We start from the raw sequence: 27,094 nt of genomic DNA on the forward strand, positions 1-27,094 counted from the left end.
AAAAAGTAATTCCGGCCCCCCAAAATATTAACTAAAGATCCAGATGTTTGTATTCCCATTTTCTCCTCAGTTAACCTATTTGACCCCCAACACTTTACATGCAAGGCTTAGCTCCCCAATGTATAATAACCCAATGCAACAACTAATCTACCTTAGTGTTTGCTCCTGTCAATTCTGAGAATTAAATGCGTTGTTGCAAAGTGGAAATATAGGCAAATATTGAATACATTTAGTGCTTTGCACGATATCAAACGGGGAGGGGGGGGGGATTTGGGGGAGAGAAGCGAATCGCAAGCACCACCGCACAAACAAACCCGTTCAATGAAACTTTCAAAATTCGCATCATAATTTGTAGCCGAAGAAGTAACTTAATAAGCATTTGTTATATTTATTTAGCGACGACAGAATCTGGCCAGAACGAACTTTTCTCCAACGCCTGTTTTTGCTTTTTCGAATTTGGTAAGTGTTGGGTTTTGCCACCAAAGTTGTGTGAGGATTCCAGGATTGTGAGGGGGAAGGGAGGGGTGGGGGGAAAGGTACAAAAGTACGATCCTCACTGACTGTTCCCCACTCGCTCTTACTTTGCTCACAAACATTTGACACAAGCTGGCTTAGTCTTAGTTTGGTTAAGATGGGCTGAAAGGTACTTTCAATAACATTCAGCTCATTTTTGAAGGACTGCGACAATATTCCCGAACCGTACTTTCTGAAAGGGACTTTCCATTGCATTGGTGAGTGTCGAAGGGGACTCAGATAGCATCTGAAGTTATCTGAACCCTGAGAGACATGGCACTGTTGAAATGCAACTCCCATCAAAGTTACGGCTTGGAACATAAACCTCTGGGAGTTTGTGGGAGGGTGAGGGAGGAATTGGCGACAGAGGACAGAGAGTTTATTCGGTGGGTAGATGGATATGTTCAGTTAAGTCAAGTGAGCTTGAAATGAACATTTGACTTGAACTGCAGTGACAATGCTTTATCTGAATCTTCTATCGTTTATGGGGAAGGGGAAGAAAAACAAATAGCAAAACCCACAAACAACTAATTCCTAGATCACAGTGAGCTCAGGTGACACAGGAGAGGAGCAGGTTGGAACTCAGATTACACAGAAGCTGCCTCCATCTGCCACGACACCCAATTCGGAGTTTTATTTTAAAAGAGAAACCCCAAAGGGAATAAAATCGGCCCAGTTTCACTCGGCTATTGGCCGACACACGAGCTACTTGCTGTGTTGCCACACTGAGCCATAAACTCACCCCCTCATCACTGTCTATGCACGAGCTCAGTGGTAAAATTAGAATAATTTAATAGGCGACTGAAAACTATTCCGTCCTAGTTCCAAGTTACAAAATAATCAGATAATGAGAAGGTATCTTCAAAAGTAAATGTTCTTTTATTTAAAGGGAGGGGAGGGGGTGTGGGGTGGGGGGGGGGGGGGTTGGTGGGGGACAAGAGAAAAAATGAAGCTTATTAAACCAAGTACAATTTGAATCGCCTTTTTCCCACCCAAAAAGAAATATGTATCGCATACCTGTGGCAATCGTTGACAAGAACACAGTTTTAAAACAAAAAAAAAGTTTTCGAGTAGATCTACTTATGTACATCATCATAGCATATGAAAAAAAAAGGTCGCATTTGTTAAGGAGTTGAGAACCCAAATGTGGGGCTGTCAATGACTTAACAGATATGAAACACTAGCTCCTTGGAGATTAAAATTAGGCTGTAAACAGGCTTTCTTTTTGCACGTGTGCAAGTCTTAATAGGGCAGAGAGATGCACTCTCCGAGTTTCAGCCTTTGGCAGAGTAGTCACGCCCTTCGGCCCATCCATCCATCCATCCATTCATTCCTTCATTCATTCATTCCTTCTAACAATCCAGTGATTTTCCCTCAGTCCTTCTGAAAGTGTCAAACTTCCCCTTTGTATAAGCAATACTGAGTGTCACAGACATTCGGAAAAACAGCCAATACATAGCGTAGAAAATAAAAATTTCCCAGGCAAAAAACTGCAGCTTTTTTTTTGGTATAAGGGAAACACTGAAATTAGCAGGTCCAGGCAAACTGGGATTGAAGTTCAAATGCCGTTTGTTTTCTCCTCCTCCTCCTCCTCCTCTACCGATCCATTTCGTCCAGCAGTGGGGTGGCGTCGCCAGCGATGGACATGGGGGTGCCTTCGATCATGGGGCTGGGGGATGGACGGGGAGTCATCTTGGCCTTCTGTTTCCGCCGCTCCTGTTCCTTCTCCTGCAGCCACTGTTCGGCTATCTTACCCCAATCAACCGCGGTGTGAGCAGTCGAAGACCTGGAGCAATGCAAATAGTGGACAAACGTCAGTGTTTCAAACCACCTCTTTTTTCAGTGCTTTAACTGCTTCTAACCACCCAACTCTCACCCCCCCACCCCCCAGTTTTAACAACGCTCTCTTTCAGACAGAAACTCGAACAGCTTAATAGCCTGCTCCTCACATACAGCTCCTGTACATCAGATCAAACACGCTGAACACCCTTTAGTTGGAGACAAGTCTTCCTTTTGTTCCCACGACTGAAGGGGTGCAAATTGTGGATGTTGGATGTCTGCCACACGGGTGGAAACCAATTGCCCGCACTCAAGATTCATCCATAGCAGATTGCGAGTTCCACATATGTATGCCACGTACACACGGAAATTTCCCCGCGCCCAGATTGGAATGCACTCTCTCCCCCCCCCCACCCACCCCGTTTGCGACGTTTCGCAATTGACATTCAATCAAACGACATGAAACAAACACGAGGAACATATTAAGGATATGCCGCAGAAACCGGGGAAATCGCGACGACCTTAAGGAAGGTGCGAAACGGGGGCGCCTTCCTCGAAGATACTCACTTTGGCTGGGATCTTTGCCGGGAAGTAGAGGGAGGAGCGTGAGAGCTTTGCGGCGTGGCGTTCCCGTGGTACTGTGGGGTGGTGATGGGTTGCTGGCTGGGCGTCGTGTAGGAATAGCTCGGGGTCAATAGCGGGGTTGCTACCGGCTGTTGCGGAGTGGCAAACACCTGAAACACCAGAACAAAAGAGGAGCTGACAAAACACCTCCGACTGCTGGCGTGCGGCCACTGAAACCCGGAACGGTTCATTTAAAACGGATTGCGGAGGATTACTCTGCTCGTTAATTTCCCTTAAGTCTCTTCAGGCATTTGGCGAGTCGAAAGGCATCAAAAAAACAGACGGACAGCCGGCAGACCCCAGAGGCACGAGAGCTAATCTGGAGAAAATGCGGAAAAGTATTTGGCGTTTGAAGGGCCGTCGGCATGTTTTAATAATGTCCCTTTATAATCGAACGGCGGAGGGCGAAGGAGACGTTATTGGGGTGGGGGGGGGGTGATCATAACATAAATTGTTGCACACGGGACCAGGCTTGGGGGAGAGGGAAAAAAATTGCTTAAGGAATGTTTGAAGGGAAAAGTCGGGAATGATTCAAAGATTATCTTTCCACACTCTGCAATGTTCGCCCACAAAATACATCCTGTGAAGCCCTTTGGGACAGGACGACCTCCCATGTGAAAGGTGGGTTGTACCAAATGTAAGGATTATTATTTTTGGTATCATTATTATATATTTCTTGGATATAAATTGTGAGGCGGGCGGGGTGGGGGAAGGAGAGCAGGTATGCGGCATTTCACAAATGACACAATGAAACGGCGTAAATCAACACAAGGAACGTGTTAAGGGAACGCCGCAAAATTTACCCCAGAAGGTCAGAATGACGAGAGGCTGGTCTCCAAACACTGTATGAATAATAACGCCCAAACCGGCCGATACTCGAACCTTTCAAGTCTCGACTGCCGGCCTGCAGGTTTGTTGGGACACAGTAGCCCGAGACAAGGAAAGGCACGGTCAGGCGGAACCGCAACGGAACGAAACGTACGTGATAGGCACTGCTTCCGCCATAGCCGTACTGACTGGAGCTCCACTGGGCTGGCGTAGCATTTGGATTCTGACCCTGCCCAGTCACGGCCGCGATGGCATTGAACATCTGCGTCGTCATGTTCTGCGGGAGAGCGTTGACAGCTCGTGTGAGATCTGCCGTGGAGGGAGGGAAGAAAAGATACTCAGTTAGCAAAGAATCACTGTGGGTTACACTGTGTGTGTGTGTGTTTTTTTAAAGAGAGAATTCCCGTTTCATAAAGCAGTGGAACTCCAAACACAAACGGGGCAGGAGGCAGTTCAATGAAACCTAGAATAAAGTCTGCAAACTAGAGAGATTCCTCAAGGATCGGGGAACAATTTCTGCAAACGGCGTGAACGAAATGACAAAGCAGAGCAAGAAAACAAAAGCCAGCCTTCGGAGGTATTTTTGCACGAGCCTGGGTTCTCTTTGCACTACCAGGGTCGCTGTGAGTCTCTGGCCAGCTTCACAAACAGACATAATGGCCCAGTCTGGCAAAACAGCACCCCTCCCAAAGCCGGGGACCTTATGGCTGGAACGAAACACAAGCCGGGATGTGCTGAGTGCTCCACCTACCCGCCAGATTGATATTAGCCGGCGTCGCATCGATAGAGGCTGGGGTCCTGCTGGATCGGCTCGTGCTGGAAGGTGTAATGCCTGGAAGGACAAACAGGACGGGTTGGTCTGTACTCGTTCTGACAAGCGTTAAAACTGCGTATGCGCGCACATACACACATACATATACACACACACGCGCAATCGAATCGTTACAAATCAGAGTTAGTCTCAAATTAAGTTTAAATTGGTCCAAAAGGTACATTACATCTTCAAATGAGTAGGTGGAGCATTCACCAATTCATTTCAATCTATTGCAGGGAACGGTGAATAATAGTAATAATAAAGCGCACCGCAAATATATTGTAAAGTGTAGTGACTGTATATTTTGTGGGCGAACCGCAGCAGTCGATTGCGCACAGCAGTGTCCCACAAACAGTTGTGGATTGGGAGGGATTATTACCCTTGGAAAGTGATCCGCCAATCGACTAACAACCAGGTTCCTACTTACTGCTGGGTAAACAGAGGCAGAGAAGTAAGTGTCTGTGCCAGCTTTCCTCGGCCACAGTAAGGTGCCAGAGGTTTGACTTGTTCTCACCTGGTACGGGATCCTGGAAATGATCTTTAAACCATCGAAACAGTCCGTTTATGGATGGGAACATCTGCCCTCGATAGCGATAACCTTCCGGGGTCACTGTTACAAACTCAACCCTGCAAAACAAACACAGTGGTCAGAATGCACACAGAGGGCACTGCCGTTACCACGTCAAAGAAACACGACTGGTTGAGGCGCGAGGCACAGGACAGTCTTCAGGTGCCACAGGAGGAGAATAAGAATAATAATCCTATGCATCTGATATAGAGCCTTATCACGTCACTGAGATGCCTCAAGGTGACTCGCAGAATATATTGTCAAGTGAATTGACTGTGTATTCTGTGGGCGAAACGAGTTAGCCAATTACTCACAGCAGTGTCCCACAAACAGTTGTGGATTCTGGGACCAATTTTTTTTTGGGAAGGATTATTAACCCTGTTAAACTATCGGCCAATTGACTAACTGCTGAAGGGAGGGCTGGGGGCAGGGGGAAGGATTGAGAATACACATTTCCAATTTCCGGCTTCACTAACAGGCGTGTGTGCAGCTTCGATCCGTTCTCTTTCGCTGACGGAGCCACTGACCTTGATTTAGCACGAGGTTGGTAGCCCAACAAAAACTTTCCTGGCAATTCCTTTGAGGCGGAAACGAAATAGGGAATAAAAGAGGGTTTTTCCCTTTTGGTTTTTGCTAGAAGTTCTTCCATTTTCTAGAAGGGGAGAGGGGAGAAAAAAGAATAGACTTGTACAAGTCACGTAGAGAGAAAGAAAACTCTTGTGGAAAGCTTACTACAAAATGAAAAGATTTGCCAAATACTAGACTCTATGCTGCGTAGAGAGTAAATCGGGTGGATTCTCTCCACGTTAACTTTCTAAAATGTTTGAGACAGGCAAAGTCCTTGAGCCCCGATCCATGATTAAATCGGCACATTAAACAATGACAACTTGCATTTATCTAACGTTGTGCAGTCAGTACTATCATTAGTGTTGTTAAAAGCAATACTCGAGTCATTTGTTGATTAAGAATTAAATGTAAAAATTCAAACCTACATGTAGATAGATATTTGTTAGGTCAGGGTATTAAGGGATATGGGGCAAAGGCGGGTAACTGGACTTGAGTTATAAAATGGTGGACCAGACTCGAGGGGCTAAATAGCCCACTCCTGTTTCTACGACTATGTATCTATGTTCATAATGAATCACCAAACAGCCTCTCAAGTAACCTCATCGAAATTGATCAGAGTAAAGCTAGGACTGGGCTGACTGCTCTAACATCCTGTGCAGGTAGGTACCTTGCGGTCTCCACCGTTGCAATCCTGGTAGTATTTATGGTCCAACAGGTCGCGGGCAAAAATCGCCATGGGCTGTACGTAGCGAGCAGTAATTTCATCCAGGTCTTCAAATTCCTGAAAAGCCAAAGCCAGGACTGTAAAGCGCTTCGAACACAAGACGTCCAAAGTCAAGCAGCACAAACACTTCACGTCTCGAAACAAGGCAAGGATTATAATTATCATAATAAAAAAAATTCACCATTTACAGAGCGCAACCAACATCAGCAACTTGCACTTGCATCGCGCCCTCCACCCAGGGTAGCGTTTCAGAGCGCATAACAGTGGCGGAGCCTGACTCCGAGCCGGGAGGGGTGCGGGAGGTGACCATAAGCACGGTCGAAAAGCAAGGTTTTCAGGCGGGACTTGAAAAAGGGGAGAGAGCGGGCGAGACGGAGAGATAAGATTGAGCGAGAGCGTTCCAGAGTTTAGGGTGCAGTGTCTGATTGAAGTGCGTTTTACCCACTTCATTGTTGATCCAGAGAGACTGTCCCAGACTGAAGGCGTTCTCTTTGCCTTCCTCTCGCACGTCAATGTGCTGGTAAATCCCTTCTGCCACTTTCCAGGTCACGGTTAAGTGATTCGCTCCTTTGCTGCTGGGCCTAATGATGACATCTCCTTGATCCATGGTTTCCATCATTTTCTCAGCCTGCTTGAAGTTGATGTTGTGGAACGACGGGTGCACTATTACCCTCTTGATGTACACTGGTGATGGTGGTGGTGGGGGGGATGAAAAAGTTGTAGAGTAAATCGTAAACCAAACGCTCCACATTTACCTCGTTATATGACCGTCTCCAAACACATATCATCGTCATCTCCAATAACACTTTGTGTGCAACAACTGCACATTCAGAAGAGAGAATACTGTTCTCTCACGGCTTTTTCTTGTCCCAGCAAGGAAAAGATTATTTTACGAACAATGTTAAATTATCACGGGCGCCGAGAGTCTTAAAGACTATTGGAACTTGCTGGGAATCGACAACTGATCGACTGAAAACTGGATTCAATTGGAGAATAAGGAAACTAAGAATCTGATACGTTCTTTGCTATCCTTCGATTTAAGCGTAACTCAGGTCGGCCCATCGCACCTCTGTGCCTCTAGCTGCCAGGAACAGACACTTACTCGTGCGTTGTTGTTTCTTCTTGGCTTCGTCCTCGACCTTCTGATCTGCCGATTCAGCGTCGAAGTCATAGTACGTGTCCTTGACCAACTTCCATTCGTTGTTCTTGTCCATCAGGTCCGAGGTCCTACACGTGAGGTCCACACTGAACTTCTCAATGTCGATCTTCATGATTCGGCAGTGGACGGTCATGCCGATCTGAAAGGAAACAGTGGCCGTCAGCTCAGCCCCCAGTCAGATATCGACCAACAACAACAAATGATATTTACACGGCGCCTTTCACGTCACGAGGACGTCCCAAGGCGCTGGACAGTCAGGGATCAGCACCTGAGCCGGTGGTTGGGATCAGGAGGGTTGGGAGGATAGAAGTAGGGTGACCGAGGCGCGGTGGAAGGAGGGTCTTGAGACGGGTCTTGAAGGAGGCGAGGGAGGGGGGGCGAGGCGGACGGACTCTGGGGTGGAGTTCCCCAGACAGAGGGCAGAGAGGCTGAAGGCCCCGGCCGCCACCACTAAAAGGGCTCGTAACGAGACGCGCTTTCTCTCTACCTTGACCCTCTCCTCCGGGTGTTTAACGTTCTTGTCGCTGAGGAATTTGGTTGGAATGAAACCCGCTACGTTATTGTCCAGCCTGGTTTTCACTCCAATAGCCTGGCCAGGGCAGGCACCGCTGTCGAAATGGTTCCAGACCTAAAGCGAAGAAAAAAAAGTACACACAATCCTTTTATTGATAACTATTATTTCTCACCCTGAAACCCCATCTTGGGTTTGTTCGCGTTCAAAAAGATGTGGTGAAGCTTAATATACACCACACGCCATTGGCTGTCTGCACTGCGCAGTATTTCAATGAAGAACAGAAAAACATTGAAGGAGGTTGATACAGGTTCTATTCTAGTAATTGTGAAACACATGGGTTGAATACGGTTATAACAACTTTCATTTAAGTAGCGCCCTCATGCACGTTAGCGTCCCAGAGCGCTTGGCAGTGGTGGAGCATCACGCCAAGCTGGGGGCGGTGGTGACCGTAAGGACGGTCAAAGAGGAAGGTATTCAGGCGCAACCTGAAGATGGGGAAGGAGGGGGCATTGCGGAGGGATTGAGGGAAGAGTGTTCCAGAGTTTGGGAGAACGTGGCTGAAAGCACGGCCACTGATGGCAGAAAGGAAGGCACAAGAGATATGCAGGAGGCTGGAGCCAGTCAAGTGGAGGTAACCGGGTCGTGGGTTGGGGAGTAAGCAGGTCGGAGAGGTAGGGAGGTGCCAGGGCGCGTGAGGATCTTGAAACGGCTGCAGTAACTTACCTCACTGAGTTCTGGAAAGTTGTCCTGTTGGCAGAACGGACACTGCCAGAGGCCAGTTTCATCATTCCTTATAGCCTGGTCATAACTTTCACCCTGAGGTCTTCTGTGAGCAATCCCAGTCACGTTGCAGGTAATCAACTTACCTACATTTCAACAAAACAAAAGTACACGTTAAAAAGGACGAACAAAAGTATTTTTTTTCTTTGCCTGGTCAGCTGAGGTGACTGAGGCGCACTGAACCCATCGCGCCATTTAACAGTCCCCAAATCAAACGACTAAAAAAAGGACCATTGCGACTTTGAAGAATTAACTTGGATTAGAGGGCCAGCGAGTCAAATCTTACCGATGTAGAAGGTCTCTGGAGTTTCCTTTGTTAGCATGTTGAAGATCTCCTCTGGGTTTGGTGATCGGCAAGGCACACGCAAGTCCTTATACCTACAACTCAGCTCAGCTCGAATGTCATACAGAGTGATACCTTTGTTGCCATAACCCTGTTAAGAGACAGGTTAGAAAGCTGATGAATTTCAGCTGTGACACACACACTCACTACACAGACACACACACACACTTAATTCAGTGCAAGATTGCTTTAAAAATTGAATTAGCGGGGTCTAATTTGTGGTATTTCTTAATGAGATTCTTTAATAAGGAATCAAGTGTCTCACAAACAGAGACTCCCTCTCGTAAACCGAAGTCCATCCCGCGCTCAAACAAAGCAACAAGCTTGACATCAGGACCACCGTGCCAAACCGAGCAAAACGTGGACCACTTTGACCCCGAGCTCCTTAGCACTTTCTCCAAAGTAATTCCGTGAGGATCTTGAAGCACTGACCTGCCTCTCCAACTCTTCCGCAAATGCATCCAGGTCGAGATCCTTAAGCCGTTCGGGATTTTCCAGAATTTCTTCCAAAGCTCCGGCAGGGTTAGCATCCTCTGCCGACTCATCGTACTCCAGCGCATCGACGGCCATTTTCCTGGCCCACTCGTACGTTTCAGGATGGACTCGGGAACCGTCCAGGACCTCGATATAGGAATCGGTGCTGCAGAAACCACACGAGAAAGCGTCAGCGGTGCAAATGCAACGACTCTACACAACCCTCTCGGTGCCTCTCTACGAGTCTCGAACGCCAGGATCAATCACAACCGGTCAACTTTGCCGGAAGACTATCTTGAAGAAAAAGACGCATTGCGCCTGCCAATCCTTAGCCCTTGGGACGCGTTTCGCCCACAAATATACGGTCACTTCACTTTACAGTCTATTCTGTGAAGTGCTTTGAGACGTCGAGAAGACGTGAAAAGCGCTATTTCAAATGTAATATTATTATTATATAAGACAAACCTGTCCCCTAGCGAGGCAGTGTCGATCTTAATAAATCCCGCGCAGTTGATGAAGACTTTTGGTCCCATGTGGCACATGGTGACTAGCTGGGTCCTGTTTTCCAGACGGGTGTTATTCTGTTTCAGGATCTGTGTAGGAAAGTACCAAATTGCACAATATCAGAATTGTTACCGTCGTCGACACAGAATAATTTCCTTCCAACATTCAAAGCCAAACAAAAGTGAATGACTTTTCCCCTGAAGTTGTGAAAAATACGACTTGTAAACCAAAATTGATAAATGGCTAAATAAGAACAAGATAATTATTTCACCGATCAACTTTTTTTTGGAAAAAAGAGAGAAAACACATAGAAAACAGGAGCAGGCCATTCAGCCCCTCGATCGAGCCTTTCTATTCGATCGTGGCTGATCTATACCTCAAGTCCAATTACCCGCCCTTGCCCCGTATCCCTTGACACCCTTAAAAAAACATATACTCTACTGTAAACTTATAGTTCTTTAAAAGTTAAGAGTCACTACAATATTATTTCGAGACAAAACCATTGTGAGTGTTCCACCGCCATGTAGGAACCCGGCGGACTGACCGACCTTTTGCAAATGTGATCCTTTGCGAGGTCCTAACCCACAGACGTACTGAACCAGCGCCTGAGTGTGCGGGTGGGTGATCGCTCTGTTGACATCCACGCCCACTTCGTTCACCCGGTTGATAAACTCGCAGTAAAGTGCATTGAATAACTCTTCCTTTATTACTTGATCCTGGAAAGATTTCAAGGGAAAAAGTAAACGTGAAAAAGGGGCAACTTTCTCTTCTTCTCCCCAATTTTACTTCCATGGGAGAATTCAGGCAACTGGCTCCAAACCCTCCACTACATTAATTTTCGCTCATTTCCTTTGATTTCACACCTGGAGCCAAGAGAGCGTCATCTCTACCCAGACCAACTCGTCTGTGAAACTGACAGCCACAAACTGACAGATCAAAAGCCGCAGTCACAATTTGAAACCAACTAGATGCTTTGAAGTATAAGAATCGTATTGAATGAGTTTTAGGAGCTCACCTGGATCATTTAAAAACCCAGACAACAACGTGCACTTTTTTTTTGCCGTCTCAACACCCCCCTCTTCGACCTCGTCTTCGGTTACCCTTCTACCCACATCCTCCCTGCCCTCTACCTGCTCCTGATCCCAACCCCCAGCTCGGGTCCAAATCCTTGACTGTCCAGCGCCTTGGAATGTCCTCCTAACGTGAAAGGCGCTATACAAATGTCATTTGTTATCATTGTTGTATTTACGCCTTTGAGACAGAAACGTTACTCCCTAAATTCCACAAATGGGAGGCGTCAAAGCACAAAACCGAGAACCTTAATACAGACATCGCTGCACATAAAATACGTACAGAATGGGAGACGTGCAGAATAATAAGACATCACCTGTAACGGGTGGAATTTGAGGCACATGATGTCTTCGTCCGAGCTGCAGACTTGAGCAAACTCAACAAGCGGGTCCTGTACCCGGCGAGCCAATGACACAGCTTGCCGCAATAGCGGAGGGTAATCGCGGAAGTCATTCTAGGGAAAAACAGGAAGTTTCTAAACAAGCGAACACGATTTTCTTTTCGTGAAGGGTTTGTGATGTGCACTGTCGAGAAGCACGGTCCGGGACGTTGTTTTACATGGTATTTTACGCACCAGCTGACAACCAAAATTCAAGTCACTTTCAAATGACAACTGAGTTCGGTGGTGGTGGGGTGGGNTGAGAAGAGGGGAGAGTGAGAAGGGCATGACGATCACATGCCTTCAGCTAACTCTCATCCGTTGACTGTACAGGGTGATCAAGAAGTCATGATACCATTACAATGTCTAGTAAGTCTTTCGGCCACTATGCCCCGAAACTCAGGAACACTCTCCCTCAACCCCCGCTCTCTCCCCTTTTTCAAGTCCCGCCTTGAAGACCTTCCTCTTCGACAGCGCTTACGGCCACTCTCACCGGCGTCCGGCTCAGTCACTGTTAAGCGCTCTGAGACTCTGCCCTGCGTGGAGGGCGTTATATATTTATTTTAAATACGGTAGATATCACGACTTTTTGGTCCTTCTGTAGAAAGTGCCCAAAGCGTGTGTTAAGACTCGCGAGGTCAGTGATATTCTGGTTACTTTTTTTCTTTAAAAATAAGCGACTTAACAAAAATCTACAAATCTCTGCCGTGAAGGGCGCTATATAAATACAAGTTGTTGTCGTTGCTTACTTCAGACTTTTTGCTGTTCATGTAGAGCATGGCGAGCTCATTATCCACCATCTGTACTCCGATGGGTGACATCTGGTGCTCCTGTTCCAGTTCGTTCACCACCCGCTTGATGTCTTCGATGACCATCAGTGCATCCCTGCGCCGGGAGAAAGGAAAGCGGTAAATAACAATCAGTCAGGATTTTGCTCCCCGGACACTGAGCTTAGCTTGCAGTGATGGGAGCAATTCAGAATAATAAACCTTGCATTTGATGTAGAGCCTTGTCACGTCTTTGAGACATCTCAAAGCGATTCATAGAATATATTGTAAGGTGAATTGACTGTATATTTTGTGAGCAGAACTTTTCCCTTTCTCTTTCGACTGCCATAAAAAAAAAATGTGCTTTCCATGTAATACTAATCCTTGCATTTGAGATAGTGTCTTTCATGTCGGGAGGAACTTTCAAAGAGCTGCACAAGAATTACTGCAAAGTGTAGTGACTGTGTCTTTTGTAGATAAACGTGGCAGCTAATTTGTGTACGGCAACGCCCCAGAAACACAGGAGCGGAGTTCCTTCCCCACCTGTTTTCTCCACCAACAGCCACGACGTGAGGCTTCTTGTTCAGCAGAAATTTTTTCAATGTTTCAATATCATGAGCCTGCAGAGAAAATGAACAGAAGTGATTGATTACATTACATTGATATAATAATAACAGTTAAAACTCCTAATAACGCAACCCTCTGGCTGAACTTGTCACTACCATTTAAGACGACATCGTGCTGTCAATTTCCCTGCCGCATTTATTTATTTATGTATTTATGAATTTGCCCAACTTGCCGCTGCTGATAACTCTTTTCCCTCGGAGTGACGAGTTACCAAGGAGTTTCCACAAATAGATGTAATCCTTGAAAACTGAAGTGTCGTGAAATAAACTTCTGCAGAGCGAATCAAGATACTATTTCATTTAAAATCGGTAAATATCTAACAAAAAATGTTATCTTCTCTGTATACATTAAAGACACTTGAGCCTTGTTAACACAGACGCAAAAAAATCAGATCTGGTTGGGTGAGGGAAGGGGGAGCGGAGACGATTTAGTCCGAACTGAAAATCGACGCTCGAAAGGTTTAAGAGAGAAAGGGACAAATCAAAAGCCAAACAGTCGGTCGGTTTGCTGGTCGTGCATTTTATTACCTTCCTCTCCCTCTCCTCCTCTCGCCAGGCATTCCTTCGCTTCAGGAAGTAGGGTAGGCGAAGGAAATCGGTCACTTCACCATCTCCATTAACAAGAGAGCAGAAGACTGGCGTGTCCCTGAAAGGGGAGAACACGAGGACGAGACATCAATGAAGCTACTAACGCAGGCTGTAGGACAGCCGACTGACGATTTACCAGCATAAAAACACGGTTGGTGCTTCTAACTTAGTGCGGCCCGTACCGCACCGACTTAAAGATTACCATTCAAAGAAACTCCTTGCCCAGAAACGTACCTCTCTCCCGAAAATGCCAGCCCCAGGACTCGGACTCCTTTGCTTTGATTCTCCTCCATGAAGTCGTCGTCGTCCTCTTCGTTCTGCTGGTCGGGCCGGTACGGTGCGACCTTTAGCCAATTGTAAAGCTTGCGGCTGCATGCCTAAAGCGGGGACAATTTCACAGTTCACAGTTAGTTACCGTGAAGTGGCTGGATGATCCGCGATCCCAATCAAATACTGGTCCATGTCAGAAACAATAGCCTGACAACAAGCGTTAGAGAAAGGTACAACACACAGTTCTGAAATTGTACAAAGTCCGTTCATAAATACATCCCAAACTGAGATAATAAAACACTTGCATTATAGACAAGATTCTCTTCCTGCCCCGGTCGCGACTCAGTTCCATCAAACTGCAACTTTACAAAGTTCAAAGCTGCGAGTCAGGGCTTCCACGAGTTGGTTTCGTAACTCACTCATCAAAGCGGAAGCCATAAAAGGTGAGGTAAAGTGATAACTCGAGCCATTACAAAAGGATCAAACGCAGGACCCGCTCAGGGCCTTAAAATAGGTACACACCTTGCACAGGTAGTCCCTCGCCTCAATGAGCAGCTTGTTTTTAAGTTCCTTAGCCATCTGCGGGTAGAGGAACTGGTTTAGTGCCCTTTCGATGGCCATGCTCCGCTGTTTGTTCCACTCCTGCACTTGGTGGCTGAACTCGTCGCGGTAGTAAAATTGCTTGATTTCCTCAAAGTAAGTCTGGTCACTGCCGTAACTGAAAACAAAGAAGGAAAAGGGATGATAAAGCAAACTCAGCCGCTGTGCAGACTATTTTTATCAGCGGTCAGCTGGGGTGGATTGCTGCCACTGGACAGTCAGGGATTTGGACCCGAGCTGGGGGTTGAGATCAAGAGGGGTGGAGGGCAGGCAGGGTAGGGGTAGGAGGGTGGCCAAAGCCCCGGTCGAAGAGGAGGGTCTTGAGATGGATCTTGAAGGGGGCAAGGGAAGGAACAAGGCGAAGGGACCGTGGGATGGAGTTCCAAAGGCGGGGACAGAGAGGCTAAAGGCACAACATTTGCCAAGTTATTGCCAAGTTCCTTCTTCCTTTCGCTCAGAGTGCACCGGCCTGCTTCATATCCCCCACCTGATCTGCCCTAGTGTCGGTGGGCAAGCTTTCAGCCATTCTACCCCCACTGGCTCCATCCTTTCTTGCTCCACCCCCCACTTTTAAAGCTTGCTTTAAAACCTACCCCTACCTCCAGACTGCACTTTTGGTCATTCCCTCTTCCCTCCTCCCCCATCATCTCGAGCTCCCAGTCAGCCGAGCGAACACTTTGGGACGTCCTCCCGACGCGAGAGGCGCTGTCTAAAAGTACACATTATTGCGTTTCTAACTTACCCTTCGAGTCCTTTCATGTCAATGCAGATATCTAGGGTGAACAGACCCTCATCCTCGGCAAGGCACATCTTCAGAAACTGATCATCTCTGAGCTCTTTAACGGGCTTGTTCTTTATGTATTTGAAGGAGTAGGCGTAGTGCGCCTCATCGATATCCTGCAGCGACAAGAATATGTCAGGCACCTTCTCACAGGATCCATCCTCAACGTTTGAAATAACAGCAATATAATAATAATAATCCTTGCATTTGATATGGTGCTTTTCACGTCTTCTCGACGTCTCAAAGCACTTCACAGAATATGCTGTAAAGTGAATTGATTGTATGTTTGTGGGCGAAACGCTGCAGCCAATTGCGCACAGCGGCGTCCCCACAAACAGTCGTGGATTGAAAATATTAATTATTATTATTAATAGAAATTATTATTGTTAATAATCCTTTCATTTGATACAGCGCCTCATCACGTCTTCAGGTTACCTTTTTGCCTTTCTTTGTGGGCATGATGTTAATCTTGGCTCGTTCTTGGAAGGTCTGCCTCACCACCTGCTTGACCAAGGGTTCGCGGGCAATCTGCATGGCCACCATGTACCGAGAGCCTTCCAGCACGTTTTCAGGCGATGAAAACTGACTGAAAGACGCAGAGAGGTCAGCGTGTCGAACACGTAGGCTGATTTCACGCCCAAAAAAGGCGCACGACATTACAAATTCAATTTCTTTTTAAAATTTCAACGGCAACGTTCACTTTTTACATCTTTACCCGCGTAAAGCAATCACCTGAACGTCTCGAGTTGAAGGGCATCTGAATAATTCCCTGCCCACATCCCCCCCGCCGCCAAGAACTGCACACGTTTCAAGTCCCAACTCTTACTGTATTACACGCCTCGGCTCCATTGCTAACCTGCAAACGTAATCTTTGGCCAGTTCCAGGGGCTCAGCGGGAAACTGCTCAGTCTCGTGACGTTGGTAACTGTCTCGGAGATTCTCACCAAACTGTTCAGGAGTCAGACCGAACTTCTTGGCAAGGCCATCTAAAACACACACGCGCGCGCACACACACACAATCAGGCCAGGTGAATACTGTAACCGACCTTGCACAAACTGGATCGGGGAGTCATTGACAAGAAGCCACAAAGTGATCACGAGAAAAACACAAGGAGAGATCAGGAAACGTTTTCCCACTCTGAGCTGTTGGGATGTGAAATGCACTGCCAAGTAAGTTGATAAGAGGCAGAGTCCACTGTGGGCTTCAAGAGGGAAGTAAACAGGTTTAGGAAGGATAGAGGCTTGAAGGAGTGTGGGGATAGGGTGTGAGGCAATGGAATTGAACAGACAGCTCGCCCTGATTTGGACAAGATGGACCGAATGGCTTCCTTCTCTACCCTGTAAATGGCTATGATTTTATGACCCACTATTCCATACCAAACTACCTCTGGGGCAAACGAGCGGGTTATGTCTGGGAAGATGAGGTAAATGAGGTGTGTACCTAGGCCGGCACTCTGGCAGATGGTGTACATGTCTCTGCGAGACGCCTGCTTAAGCTCCGTGGGAAGCCGCTCTTCCTCTTCAACCTCGTCTCGCTCCCCTGCAAACACAACACAAGCACAAAGTAAAGGCACAGAGCAGAGCAATGCTCACATTACATGCGTAACTCCACCCCTTCCACCACTGCAACACTCCCCATTACACACAGCCGTTAAGTATAAAGTTGCTCATTTCAACAATAACAATAACTTGCGATTATACAGCGGCCTTCACGTGGGGTAGAGTTCGGAACGCTGATTTCTAAGATAAACAATGTCTTTAAACGATTTGATGTACTCGGAGGAGGAGAAAATTATAGCCTTAACCCTCGAAAGGTAGGAATGGCATTGCTGTGTGCAAACTGGCTGCAGCATTTGCCCACAAAACAGTCATTGCACTTTACAGTAAATGGCTCTGGCCTTCTGCAAGTCCCTCGCACCCTCCATTCCATTGGTGGCCGAGCTTTCAGCCACTACACCAAAAAACTCTGGAACACTCTCCCTCTATCCCTCTGCCTTGTCCCTTCCTTTCCCATCTTCAGGTCACGCCTGAAGACCTTCCTATTTCGACCGTGCCTACGGTCACCCCGTCTCGGGGTCGTGCTCCACCACTGTCAAGCGCTCTGGGACGCTACCCTGCGTGAGCGGCGCTATACACATGCACGTTGTTGTTGTATATTTCGCGAAGCACTTTGGGATGTCCCATCGATGTGAAAGCTGTGGTACTGAATTAAAGAATTATTATAGCAATGGAATCATGATCCAAATGGAGGAATACGGACCTTCCTCCTCGTCCTCTCTCCCCTGCTGGTTCTTCTTGTATTTCTTCTTTGTCACTTTGGAGGCGTTCTGCATTTTTGGAATATCGCGGCCGTAATACAGCAGGAAATGATTGTACACGTCTCGTAGCTCGTCAATGGACTGCACGTCCTTCAATCTGCCCGAACACAGAGAAAGAGGACGCAGAGCCTTTCATCAGGAGTGTGGAACCCGGAGGTGAAATACAGCTGCCCAAGTCCCATTCCAAAGAGTTTTATACCCTATGCGAGTTTGACAAAGCTAATGCTTTGCATAAATCATATTAAACGTAGGGTCCCAACTGATACTTCTTATGTGAGGTTTATCGTAGCTGTGTATTTAATAGGGAACTATTATTATTATTAACTCGATGCACACGCACGAGGGAGAAGGGAATAGAGGGGGACGAGGGAGGGAATAATGAGACTCTCGTGGAGTATAAAAGAAGAGGAAAAGGACAAAAAACATTTCAAGATCATTTTCGGTTCTCGCGGTAGAGCTTCACACAGCAACTAAACAAAATAATGATGTGAATCACAGCGTTTGTGGTGACATGAATATTTTGGTTCTGCTGTCTTCTTAAAGCAAAGGGAAGTGGAGCAACAATGGGCTCCTAGGCCGCCAGCAATACTGTAACCCGCAGAAAGCCCAGCGCTCGCTCGACACCGTCAGAGAGTTAGGTACCTTTCGACGTCCGTTGTGTCCAGCGCTCTCACCCCGTCTGCCAGCGGCTTGTCGGGATCAGCGGAGATTTGCTCGTACTGGTAAGCCTGCATCTTCTGGAACAGGCGTGTGAGGTTCTCTTTCCGATTCTTCAGCTGTGTCCACTGAAACAGAACGTTTGCAAACAATGGCGACCGGAGAACAAACAGAGCAACGCAGCGGTCAGAAGCGCTGCCTGAAGAGCACCCGATGAGGCTCGACTGCCGCCACCTAGTGGGCGAGTACTGAAACATCACATTTCCAGAACGCACCAAACCCTGAAATAATGAAAATCGATGCAAATTCAACTGATTTGTGTACCTCTCAACAGCCGTTTCCTCCATTGTTTCTCAGAACTCAGAACGGGGAATTTTGTTTGACTGCGATCATAACCTCAAAATAACCTTTCATCTGTATGGTTATAGTGCAATTAAATGTTCCAAAACTGGTGGTTTAGTTAGAGGCACTCGGCAACAGTTATACAGAAAAACTGAACAGGGTAGTTTTCCTCTCTGGAGATAATAATAATAATAATCCTTGCATTTGATACAGTGCCTTATCACGTCTTCGAGACGTCTCAAAGCGCTTCACAGAATAGACTGTACATTTTTTTTGCGGGCTAAAAAAAAACTTAAGACTCTTATTTCCCGTTAGAGGCGTTTAAAATTAAGAAAGGATTCGATAAAATGGATATTAATAGCCCATTTCCACATTTTTTTCCTACAAATCCAAAACGAGGAAGTATAAATATAAGACCTCGAGGAACGGATAAAGGGAACTTTGAAGGATCTTCTTTACAAAGATAATGTGGACTGAGCTTGAAAAAGAAAACAGCAGTGAATTAAGAGGGAACCTTATGGCAACATGAAGGGAGAAGCGAACGGAGAGGGGAATGGGGGGAGGAGACAGGCTCATAAGAACGTAAGACTAGTTGTGCCAAATGGCCTGTTTCCGGGCTCTAACACTCTGTGTAATTGTATGCATATTAATAAGAGAACATGAACTTGCTCATTAACGATTGCCAGTCTCCTACCTTCTCATCCCACTGCCAGACCTTCCACAGGTCATTGATGTTCAGCTCTGGCTCCACGTATTCCTTTCTGTAGAAGGCAATGAAAGGTACCTAACAAAGGTATGAAAGGCAAAGAGCAAAATGAATCAAACTGCACGTGAAGCTGGTTTGCAGCACACAGCGTTAAAGCAATCACGCTCCAGGACAACACCCGCAGGGGGTTCATAACGGCTCAATACTATAGGCCTGGGACTGGCGCTGAACACACAACTCTACCATAGGATCCCCCCCGCGCGAATAAACGTACAACTTCCGGGTCATCAGGTCCTGCCAACACCATTTCCTGCTTTGGCCACCTCATGACCTGAAAGTCGGCCATTTTGGCACAAAAGCTGTCCAGCGCCGTGAAGCGAAGAGACCAGTTACACGCACACAGAGCGAATGTGGCCCATACAGCAGCCAACCATGTTAGAACCGAATCTGAGCTATAAAAGCAGCGGGTTATAAAGGGTCTCCGTTCTAGTCAGTCGCCGTGTTGCCAACTGTTTGGAAGCATCTGTTATGCTGTACGGAGGTAGAACGTTTGTAAATCAACCTTGAAAAGACAAGCCAGAAGCCCGCAGAGGTACCTCAAAGTGCTGGTTCCTCATAAAATTGAGCGCCTCTTTGATCTTCTGGATGGTGCTGGGACCTTTTCTGCTGAAGTTGCTAACACCTTGGCCCCTCTCCAGGTAATCCGAACTCTCCTGCCACAGTAAACACATCATTAACCGGGCTCCCACACAGAAATGCTCCAGCCCTTCAAAATTAGCCTGGTTTTTTTTTTGCAACAACTTTGAAGGTTAATAAACCAGCAAACAAATAAGAAAAATGGTCAGTCGCAGACTATGTAGAATTCTAAGACAGGACGCTATTTCTCTCCCTCCCCCAAACAAAAAGTTGTCTTAAAACAAATTTAACTCCACGCTACAGAACTGATCTCGTCAACCAATATTATAAAGCACCTCCGGCTACGAACTCTCCATTTGAGTTGTACGAACTCTCCATTTGAGTTGTACGAACTCTCCGTTTGAGTTGTACGAACTCTCCGTTTGAGTTGTACGAACTCTCCATTTGAGTTGTACGAACTCTCCATTTGAGTTGTACGAACTCTCCATTTGAGTTGTACGAACTCTCCATTTGAGTTGTACGAACTCTCCGGTTGCATATGTTATTCTCGTACTGATTTGCATGCATATTCTGCAATGCAAAGCATTCTGCGTTAGATCATACCTGATGTGAACATGCAAGTATGATTTGAATGGTAAAGAGTGAAGTGATCAGCTGTTTTTAAGAGGCTTCCTGGAGTTGTATAGGTTGTATAAAATTGGTGACTGAAGAGATGGTTTTCATCTGTCCTTCAATGAATTCCCAGATGGCGTTAGATAAACACTGAGGGAAAACCAGCTTTGCCTAACTGTGGAGTTAATTAACAGCCACATGCAAAGATATCACAGTACAGATGAATAATGGTTTGGATATTTAAAAGGGAGACATAAGAGGATGAGATGAATGGAGGGAACCTTGGGAAGGAAGGGTATTAAATCATTTTGAGAACAGGTCGAAAAATGGTATTGAGAGAGCTGCCATGATCTAATAAAATGGGCAAAATGTCCCCGTGTTCTAATAACAATCATCCTTGGATTTCATCTAGGGTCATGTCGAGAAGATGTCTCAAAGTGCAGTGACTGTATTTTTGGAGGTAAATGCAGCTTGGAATGGCCAAAAGTGCAACAAGATGTCTGTCGGGAATTTAGCAAATGTGCTTTTCAGACTCCGACCTGTAAAGAGATACTTGGCGTTGAGAAGGCATTTCTGTAGATCCACTCTGCCTCTTCCTCTAGCTCATCATCCTCAGCTGGCTTGACTGGAATGCCACGAAGCTATTAACAGAGAAAGCAAGGAAGCCATTTGAGTATTACAGAAAAAGCCCTTTCACACTCTTCTCGTCTTAGAACCAATGAACCTCTAAACCCCTACAAATCTGTCCGCTCCCTCCGCTCAGCACGCTCTGGCCTGCTTCACATCCCCCACCTTGCCTGCCCCACCATTGGCAGGAGGGCGTGCAGCCTCTTTGACCCCACCCTCTGGAACTCCATCCCACAGTCCATCCGCCTTGTCCCTTCCCTTGCCTCATTCAAAACCTGTCTCAAGACCCTCCTCTTCGACCAAACCTTCAGTCACCCTCCTACTCCTATCCTCCCCACCCTCCACCCTTCCTGATCCCAACCACCAGCTCGGGTGCGGATCCCTGACTATCCAGCGCCTTGGGACGTCCTCCTGATACAAAAGGCGCAGTGTAAACGTAATTTGTTGTTGTTTGGTGCTGTGTGTCTCCAAAGCAAAGCAGCACTGACCTGGAACCTCTCGGGCATGTCGGTCACTCGGATCTCATTGTCCTGGTCAGTGAGGTGGCTGCTTTCGAGCTCGCTCGGCTCATAGATCTCGAAGATACTCCGGCGGCTGACACGCTTTTTGGCGGTTTTCTTCGGACGGGCCCTGGTCTCCCCTTCACCGAGCTCCTCGTCTTCGTACTCGTAATCGTCCTCCAGCTCCTCGTCGTACTCGTTGTACTTGTCGAACTCGTCGTAATCGAAGTCCACCCCGAAGATCTCCTGAGCTTCCTGAAGGGCACTGGGACAGAAACAGCAGCACACTGCGGATAGGTGGTGAGATCCAACAGTGCTACACTAACCCTGCAATATTTATTTACTCATTAATAGGGTTCTCTTCAGCCTCAAGGAGGTGGGGGGGGGGGGGGGAGGAAGAAGATATCAGCAACGGAGAGAAAAAAGCTTATAAGGGTATAAGATTTTATTTAATGGGATTCAGAAAGTCAACCCACAATGATACTTTCCGATGTGCCAAGGCTACAGAACGAGGGACACAAATTCAGGGTTGCAAAAAGAAAAGGTTAGACAGGCACCAGAAAGTATTTCTTTGGCCAGATGGCAATTAACAACAGGAACGGGATTTTCAGGAAAGGTTGGGTGGTTGAGTCCAGGACTCTGAGACTCATTTAAGAACCAGTTAGATGCTGTCATGGGAGGACAGTAGGACAGAATTCTGGAAGGGTGAGATCAATTCAACCAAACAGCTCTTGTGATCTTTCAAAAAGGTTTCACTAACCAGCAACAATATATTGCTTCAATAAGCGGTTGGCGTAATGCAGTGTTGGGTATTCTGACCTTGAAAATGGCTCCAAAAGGATAAGACTTTGCTTTCAATAAAATTCTCAATAAAATGACACTAGTGTAACCTGGGTGCCTTACGGTTAGTTCTCTTGTCTGCGCGAAAAACATTTCTACTTACGCATCTGTGTACCCTGGAAACTTTCGCTTCCACTTTGGTTTCTTGAGTGGCTGCCCGTCATCATCGACGATAAAGTCATCGATATCTGCAAAACAGCGACACAAACTCAGCCAAAATGTGTGTGGCTTAACGCTCGCCTCTTACAAGCATTGTGTTTCGAGTGATGTACAGGGTAGGGAGTCTACAAAGTCCTGTGTACAGTCTAGACAACATCCACCTGAACAGGGACAGACAGAAACGTTGGTTCAATGTCTCAGCCAGCACTGCAATGGAATGCGAGACAAGACTAAGACTGTACAAGTTCAAAGTCCGAACTGAAGGTAGGTTTGAGCTCAGAACCTTTGAGCTCAATAATAATCCTTGCATTTGATATAGCTCCTTATCATGTCTTTGAGACTTCTCAAAGCGCTTCACAGAATATACTGTAAAGTGACTTTGTTTTGTGGGCGAAACATGGCAGCCAATTACACACAGCAGTGTCCCACAAACAGTCGTGGATTGAAGTGACCAATTTATTATTTTATTTTGAAGGAATTATTACCCCCGGAAAAGCAATCCGCCAATCGACTAATAACTGGGTTCCTACTCACTGCTAGGTAAAGAGGCGTGTGGAGTAAGGAAACTTGCCCAACGTTTCGCCCTGCCCGGGAAACAAACCCAGGTCTCGCATGCGAGGCGAGTGCTCTAAACCCTAGGACTCCGCAGAGGCAAGACTGCTACCAACTGAGCCAGGTTGATACCTAATATGTCCAACTTTGAACCAATTAAGCCAGGCGAACACCTGATGCAACAGTGGAACACAGTCCCATTCTTACCAGACTCCTCTTCTTCCTCCTCCTCCTCTTCCTCGGGAGGAATGACCGGAGCCTCGACCTGCTCTCTTTCTTCCCCGTCAAACTCTGGGAAGAGTTCATCAGCGATGGCTTCCTTCTCGTGGCCTTTCTTGGAATGTTCTTCCTCCTCCTCGTCCTCGTCATCAGAGACTTTTTTCACACGCCGGAACTTTTGCTGTACAGAACAGAATACAGCGATAAGCCACCGTATGCCAGCTTACAATGATGACTTTCCTCAAGTTAAGAGCCCCGAAGGCAAGACTCTTGGTAAGCTTCTCCAAATCACTACCATTGTACTGCTACAACACATTTCATTATGAACGCAGGAATGTACAGGATGGGAAAGTAACCGACCCACAGTTAAAAAAAACACTAGTCTCACATACTCCTCAATCCTTTCATAGAATCATACAGCACAGAAGGGGGCCATTCGGTCCAGCGTGTCTGCGCTGGTTCTTTGAAAAGAGCTTCCAAATCAATCCCACTTCCCCGCTCTCTCTCTGCAAACTTGTCCTCCCCAACGTGCTTTCTTCCAACATACATTTGCTGCCAATGATTCAAGTTGTATCAAAGTACTGCACTTGCAAGAAACTTGTCTTTCTGCTTCCAGTTGTGAAATCTATAATGGATGGGGGCCGTGGACTCAAGCTAATGATGAGGGAAGATGGACAGACATTTTAGATTGCGTGGATATACTAGTCAGAGAGGCCATGTAGAAGGACTGGGTCAGTAAATGGATATTTGGAGAATCAGTGATGTAAATAATCTTGTGCTTTTTTTTAATATAAAAGAAACTTTGGGAGAACACAGCAATAATTTGGATTCTGTACATTCCTATCAAACAATAAAATCATTTCAGTTGACATCCAGAAAAAATAGCTTTACCCTTTTGACTTTGACACCCAGATTTTCCTCAATGAGGTCGAAATCATCGTCTTCTAGTCTGTCATCATAAGCTACAGGGGGAAAAGAAACATAGAACTACCTTTGAGGAGAGGTAAGCAAACTTAGTATATAGCATCATTGGCACCATAACACATCACAGGACTTTTAAAACTGTTCCTTCTCCATTTTATATCATAAAACAAATTTATGAATCATTTGTCAAAAAACAGAATCTCTCTGTACATCGAATTTGATGGTTACAGGCTGACCACCACACTGTTCAGTGTTTTAAACCCAATCCCAATCCATTGCACTGTAATCACACTGCTTGTTAGGATGCCTTACCTAAGGAGATGAACATGTAAATGCGCAATGGAAGACAAACAGCTGCTAATAGAGACACAGTCATTAGAGACACATTTAAAGTCTATATCTGAATTGTCCGGATGCTTTATAAGATCCCGCCCCAGCTCCCGTCCAAACCCCTGACTGTTCAGCAGTTTGGAACGTCGTCCAAACGTTAAGGGTGCTATACAAATGTAATTTTATATCGTATTTATAAGCCGGTCATGCAAACGCAATCTCATTATTTAGTACTTACGATGAGTTTGTTTTTAAACAATTCATCAAATACGAAGAATTAGCAAGTCTGGCCTTGCAACCGCTGAGATGAACTGTCACTGAAGGAAAGAATGAGAGCTTTGAAGACTCACCCTTCCGCTTTCTCTTCTTGGCAATGCTGTCGGATGTTCCGGAAGCATCGCTCCCTGCCTCGTCATCATCTTCCTCATCCTCGTCCAACTCGTCATTGATGAAATCCTTCAAATTCCCCTGTTCATCCTGGTCATCAGCATTATCTTCCTCTTCCTCCTCTGTAACAATAATAATCCTTGCATTTGATATAGCGCCTTATCACAACTTCAAGACGTCTCAAAGCGCTTCACAGGGTATATTGTAAAGTACGTTGACTAGTGTCCCGCAAACAGTTGTGGATCAAATAACCAATTTTTTTTAAAAAAAGAATTATTACCCCCCGAAAAGCGATCCACTAGTTGACTAACAACCGGGTTCCTACTTACTGCTGGTTAATCAGAGGTGTGTGGTGTAAGGAAACTTGCCTAACATTTCACCCTGCTGGGAATCGAACCCAGGCCTCTTGCTTGCAAGGCGAGCTCTCTAACCACTGAGCTACAGGACTCCACTGTACTGGGCACACCACAAACAAACAGCTTGAACACAGAGGCTGGAAATAGAGTCTGAAGCCAGAGCCAGGTTAAAAGCTTGAGTGAGAACTCTTCATGTGCAAGTCGAGACAGCAAAGGCTAGTGGGATACACTGCATTTGTATCACAGCCTTTTTCTGCCAATCCTGCCCTTTTTCAAACACACACACACTCGCGCGCACACAGACACACGCACAGCCGCTCCAGCTTTCCATTACAGCATCAAAGAGTTTCTTAAAAGGATCGTCCCATTGTCCCGGGCTCTGTCACGTACCATCATCATCTTCTATGAATTTCTTGGGTTTCTTTGGAACTACGGTCCCTTCTTCGTTGTACTCTTCCTCAGATTCCTCAGCTTCGCTTTCCACAAAGTCCGACATCTCAGCAGATCCTGCAAAGCAGAAGATGCAAAGATTCACGGAGGGGTCGACTTCCCTTGCCACAATCGCTTTGGATAGCACATCGCGCGCAGAAGCCCGACTGTCATCTTGTCGGGTGCGGGGGAAAGAAAGTGCGTTAAACTGCGACAGACGACCCGGCGTCAAGTTTATTACGCAGGTTCGTCGCAGAGGAAATAAGGGCTGATCAAATAATATTTGCGTGGTGCGTGTGTGCGCGCGTGAGGGGGGGGGGGGGGTTAAAGGAGAGAGAGAGAAAATAAAACCTCGGTAGCATTTCAGCTCTTAAAACAAACGGCCAACTCATCAATTCGGGTCAGACCATGTGGTGTGGTATTGAAAGCCCGGGTTGTATTTTAATGAGAATCAAACCCAATAAAAAGATTATTTCACTGGAGGAAACCGGGAATATATTTAAATTAAGGAGTCCTCTTCTTAGAAGATATTCCCTAAACCCCCCCCACCCACCCCACCCCCCCCAACCCCCACACCTCTTTGCCTATACACCAGGTTACGAGGTCTGACAGTCATCGCTGAGAGTGAGACCGAGAGGGGGGGGGGAATCTCTCGGGGACCGGGACCAGGAACACTCTCCTCAGGACCCCCCCGGGATAGGGAAAATCCCTCTGGGAATGGGGGGGGGGTCCCTGGGGGAGAGGGGGGGGGGAGAGGGGGCAATGTGTCTGTGTGTGTGTGTGGAGGGGGGGGGCGGTAGGAAGGTGTTCGAAGAGGAAGGTCTAGAGACTCTCTCTCCCCTCTTCTCCCCCCCCCCCCACCCAGCGAGGCCGGGCAGTGAGGCTGCAGTGACGGGCCTGAGCCGGGGCCTTGGTTGCCAAGCGGGCGGGGGCCGAGGCCTGGGCCTGTGGGGGGGGAGAGAGAGAGAGAGGGAGGGGGGGGGGGGGCAGCCACCGGCTGAAGCTCTTTAAAGGCAAAGACGAGGAGCCGAAAGGCCGCACTGACCGCGCGGAGCCGCGGCGATGGAGACGATCCTCCTCCTCCTCCTCCTCTTCCTCCGCGAATAGGGCCCAGTCTGGAGCCCCAGAGCCTGGATCGAGGGAGAGATGGCCGCCGGTGTGACCCGGCACCGTTCGGTCACTTCCGTTTCCGGGGCAGCCACAAGGCCTGGATCCCCCCCCCCTCCC

The 27,094-nt window shown here is 47.0% G+C and overlaps 1 protein-coding gene across 1 annotated transcript; it reads right to left on the reverse strand.

Moving 5' to 3' along the window:
• Nucleotides 1-1,427: 1,427 nt before the first annotated feature.
• supt6h (SPT6 homolog, histone chaperone and transcription elongation factor) lies at nucleotides 1,428-27,082 on the reverse strand. The gene is made up of 37 exons (XM_042338400.1): nucleotides 26,913-27,082; nucleotides 25,829-25,945; nucleotides 25,046-25,204; nucleotides 24,333-24,403; nucleotides 23,430-23,622; nucleotides 22,615-22,699; nucleotides 21,660-21,936; nucleotides 21,084-21,185; nucleotides 19,893-20,009; nucleotides 19,285-19,374; nucleotides 18,234-18,376; nucleotides 17,534-17,688; nucleotides 16,715-16,813; nucleotides 16,130-16,259; nucleotides 15,709-15,859; nucleotides 15,235-15,389; nucleotides 14,415-14,610; nucleotides 13,857-13,999; nucleotides 13,563-13,680; nucleotides 12,952-13,028; nucleotides 12,391-12,526; nucleotides 11,579-11,716; nucleotides 10,740-10,907; nucleotides 10,153-10,280; nucleotides 9,646-9,853; nucleotides 9,157-9,304; nucleotides 8,814-8,956; nucleotides 8,064-8,204; nucleotides 7,520-7,715; nucleotides 6,863-7,101; nucleotides 6,361-6,474; nucleotides 5,654-5,778; nucleotides 5,073-5,185; nucleotides 4,496-4,576; nucleotides 3,899-4,053; nucleotides 2,860-3,026; nucleotides 1,428-2,299 (listed from the first exon to the last, which is right to left on the reverse strand). The coding sequence occupies exons 2-37, from the start codon at nucleotides 25,932-25,934 to the stop codon at nucleotides 2,110-2,112; spliced, it is 5,157 nt and encodes a 1,718-aa protein (XP_042194334.1). The 5' UTR covers nucleotides 25,935-25,945; nucleotides 26,913-27,082; the 3' UTR covers nucleotides 1,428-2,109.
• Between the last annotated feature and the right edge of the window lie 12 nt (nucleotides 27,083-27,094).

The sequence above is a fragment of the Callorhinchus milii genome, unplaced genomic scaffold, assembly GCF_018977255.1.
Source record: "Callorhinchus milii isolate IMCB2004 unplaced genomic scaffold, IMCB_Cmil_1.0 Scaffold10, whole genome shotgun sequence".
Classification (NCBI taxonomy): Eukaryota; Metazoa; Chordata; class Chondrichthyes; order Chimaeriformes; family Callorhinchidae; genus Callorhinchus; species Callorhinchus milii.